Source organism: Lampetra fluviatilis, chromosome 25 (genome assembly GCF_964198595.1).
Source record: "Lampetra fluviatilis chromosome 25, kcLamFluv1.1, whole genome shotgun sequence".
NCBI lineage: Eukaryota > Metazoa > Chordata > Hyperoartia > Petromyzontiformes > Petromyzontidae > Lampetra > Lampetra fluviatilis.
This window is the reverse complement of record NC_136299.1, coordinates 5,994,664-5,998,704: the sequence shown is the minus strand read 5'-3', so window position 1 is coordinate 5,998,704 and position 4,041 is coordinate 5,994,664. Positions and strand designations below refer to the sequence as shown.

General features: G+C 54.5%; 1 protein-coding gene across 1 annotated transcript; it reads right to left on the bottom strand.

Moving 5' to 3' along the window:
* Nucleotides 1-441: 441 nt before the first annotated feature.
* On the bottom strand, nucleotides 442-3,613 carry LOC144941873 (otoraplin-like). The gene is made up of 4 exons (XM_078868368.1): nucleotides 3,463-3,613; nucleotides 2,572-2,714; nucleotides 868-978; nucleotides 442-644 (listed from the first exon to the last, which is right to left on the bottom strand). Exons 1-4 carry the CDS (start codon nucleotides 3,560-3,562, stop codon nucleotides 615-617), a joined length of 384 nt encoding a protein of 127 aa, XP_078724494.1. The 5' UTR covers nucleotides 3,563-3,613; the 3' UTR covers nucleotides 442-614.
* Nucleotides 3,614-4,041: the final 428 nt, after the last annotated feature.

Here is a 4,041-nt window from a genome sequence, read left to right as displayed (position 1 = left end):
GGAGGATGATGATGATCGCCACCTCTTCCTCCAGTAGCGTAGTTGTTACGCGCTGCCGGTAACCCCATTCTCGTGTGGTCCACAATCGCGACTATCGCCGGCGGCATTCATGAGTCCCCATCCCTGGACGTGCATATAAACAGTAGATTTAGAATTGGGGACCAGTTGAGGTTTATCCGACTCGGGTTACTTTACCCGGGCTGTTGGGGACTAATTCATTAACCTAACATGGTTGAGTGTTAATTCACCGAGCACAGTTGAGTGCTAAATAACCGAGCACATGTGCATGTTAATTAAGTTTGCACGGGTTAACGTAAATAGGCGATTGTTGATTATTGTGACCAGGTGAGAGTTAATTAATGATCGTGCACGAATTAATGTGGCAACATTTGCGAGCTAAACCCGAGACGAGGACGCATTGCGGAGGATGGATTTCTCGACGTCTTTATTGAGTCACCACTACTACTAACACGTGGGATTACATGCGCACGGTCTACACGTGTTGTCGGTATAAACACTGCGGTGTGCACGCGGGAGATCACGCGGGAGAACGCTGCTTCATATCCAGCTCGAGTCCTCGCCCTCCGCGAAGGGGGCCACTCCCGCGGCCCCGCTCACGCCTCATCGCAGGCGAAGTCGTTTTCCTGCAAGAGGGAGGGAGAAGGTGGCAGTGGTGATGGAGTTGGCGCTGGTCAGTTCGCGAATAGAGGAGACGCTGGATCGTGGGCCGTCTCGTCGTGTTGGCGGTGGTAGTGGATGCTGCGTGCGTGCGTGCGTGAGTGGTTATGGTGCTCCTGCAAAGTGGCGTTGATGGTTGTCCAAGTGCACGTGGCATGCGCGTTGTAGGCGGTGTGGGAGGAGACGCACGTCGGTGGAGTACTCGTGACGGATCTTGTGGAAGACCCGCGTCTCGTTGATCACTTTGCTGGGAAAGTAGCCGAGGGGCGCCGCGTAGTCCGCGTACTGGTCATTGTACACCTAGAGGGGCAGCCACGGGAAAGAGAGAGGGGGGGTGCAGGGCCCCCGCACGGATGAGGGCAGGGGAGGGCCCTACTCGCCTGCCCGGTACAGGATCTCAAAGACACGGTTAATTGGTCATTAGTATCCACATTACAATACCTCTTGTAACCTGTGATATGGGAATGTTTCACGGTTAAAATCGTCTCCTCTGAAACGTTCCCATTTTATGGAGCGCAGGCCAGGACTGCTCCGGCTGAAATGAAGCCCTGATTTTATACTTCTTTGCGTGTACCTTGCCGAAAAACACACTAAAACTTCATCTCAGTGGCGCTTACACAGACGACACAATAGTTACAATGCGAACGTACCGGCGACCCTGCTTTAAAGTTTAATGGACCGTAAGAGATGGAAACAGCTTGGTGAGGCATTCATCCAGCAGTGGATGGAATATGAATGATGATTGTTCACAATCGAGGCGCAGTCAACATGTCAAAGTGGATTTACGCTCAAACGAGAGTGTGTGGTGTCCGTCTCCTCTTTACAGCTCTCAGTAATGGAAATTCCACATTGCTATGGCGAGAGCAAGTTGTAATACGACAGTGACTTGTCCTAATCCATAGGACAAGTCACTGTCGTATTACAACGAGCGGGGGTGCCCTTAAGGAACAGACTCGTGCGATATTGATAACATGCGCATGTATGTCGTGGGACATGCGTCACCAAAGAATATGGAGAGATGTGTCTCCTGAATATTGATATCATTCTAAAGAGAGACAGAGACTCTCAACACCAGAGCAGACGAGGTTCTTCAGTCCGGACGTGTGCAACGACATGAATATCGACAGAGCCCTTCCGAGGGTACGGCGAATCGCGGCGACCGCCTCGGGCCCCGTGCTTTTGGGGGGGGGCGCGATTCGACATCAGTGTGTCAGATGTAATAGTTCCGTTTTATTTTGAATGCGTCTGGGGGCCCACACGGTGTGGTTTGCCCCAGGCCCCGTACGCCCCTCCCCCCATGGACGACCCTTCGTATTGGGGAATTATGTCAGCTGGGTCGGCGACCCATAAAATACTTCCACACACGGCACACCACATCAATTGTTTACACCTCTCGCTGTGGCTGTGGCATCGTCACAACCATAGCGATAAATGAAGCCCTGATTATTGGTACTGGAATGGTTTACTGAACGCGACACGCGTGGGATTGACTCGCGTGTGGGCAGTAGTGGTGCTAGGCATAAACAAACAAAGTAAACGCTTAGTGACCCATGCAGTTCAGGGGGAAGGGGGGAATTGGGGTATATCAAATATCTTCTCAGATGCTACTCCGAACAACCAGAACAAGCCAATTCACGTCTATATGTCAGTCTGCATGTCCTCTCTCATGGCACCACGTATCTCTATGTGTCTATATTTATCTTACCTTTCAATTTACCATGAGTTTTGTAAATTCAGAGTGGGTGGGTGGCAAAACAATACATGTCCGTGGCACCCCCGATAGGCTAACGCCACCACTGGCCACAGACCCCCCTGAATACGGTCGTCCGCCGTGGTCGCAGGAAATCTATCCGGGCCCCCACTCGAGGGGGAAGGGGGGAGGGGGGGACTCACGCTGCCGGCCCAGTACTCGGGGGCCCCGGGCTGCGCAGGCTTGAGCTTGGAGAAGACGAACACCACCTGGCGAGCCTTGAGGTTCAGAAAGCGACAGTCCGAAGCCTCGTGGTCGGTGACCACCTCGCCCACGGAGATGGCGTCTGCGGGAGGCACGTGGTGGGGGTCATATCAGCGAGACCCCCAAGCGTCGGGGTGCCCCCCTCTTAGGGGGGCCCGAGTCACGTGACGCTCCAGCTGTACCCTCGCCGCCTCCCCCCACTGCTCAAAGCCGCGTGGGGCGCCCATAGCTATTTCCCTCTGATCAACTTGAAATCCACAACGTTCACGACCACCGCGTGAATCGACACTCCCACCTATTACCACAACGACACAATTAACGCTACAGCCGATCTCGTGGCACCGCGTCTCCGACCCGCACGGTCCAGCAGCGTGGTGAAGTATGACGCAAATCACCCCCATGAATGATACGGCGTAGGTGGTGTTTCATCCACCAGCGGATTGACACCGGGGCTCTAACAAATCCCGCGTGCTCCCGGAACTCACATCCGCAGCTATAACCACCTCCCTATAATCATGGTACTTACATCCGCAGCTCTAACCACATACCTATAACCACAGTACTCACCACAGCACTCACTATGGCTATATCTAAAAGTCAGTCCTCACATCCCCAGGTGTGTGTGTGTGTACTAACCTTACCCACGTGTACTCGCATCTCCAGGTGTGAATACTCGCCAACTCAAGTGCACACGCATGCCCAGGTATGTGTGTACTCACAGCCCCAGATGCAGCGGGCTACCGCACGTATTCCGCTGCATCACCACGGCAATCCCTCCAGGCATAGCCCCCCCCACCACCACCACCGCCAGGTGCGCCAGGTGTACTCACAGCTGCACTCGGGGTCCGCGCAGCGCTTGGAGTTGGAGAGTTTGTCGAAGGATGCGGCCCCGGCCGCCAGGAGCACGACGCACAGCAGAGAGCTCCACATGGCGCAGATCCACAGAGACACTGACCTGAGCTCCGATCTCCCTCCGAGCCACAGCAGCCTTGGGGGGGGGGGATGAAGGAATGGAGGCGGGGGGGGGGTAAAGGGGAGGGCGGCCTCTGAGAAGAATGTGGCGGGTGCGTGGCGGCGCCTCCGGGCACGGGGGCTGCCCCAGCCACCTTGCTGTGCTGTGTGTGAACGCGTATGGCTGTGCGTGCGTATGTGTGCGGAGCGGTGGCGCAGCGGTTAGCGCGCTAAGAACCAGAGTTCGATTCCCACTTAACACCAGTGACGATTATCTGAACCGGTCCTCGGCTTCTCATAGATCGCCTTGAACTTGTTTAACTTCTTTCGCACCATACGTATCCAACCGTGCTAATCGGATGTGCGGGGAAGGACAACGAACTAAACGCAAAAAGGAGTTCTGAAGAAATTAGTTTTAAATCTAGATTTAAAAGTGCATAGCTCCAGTGGCTTCCTAA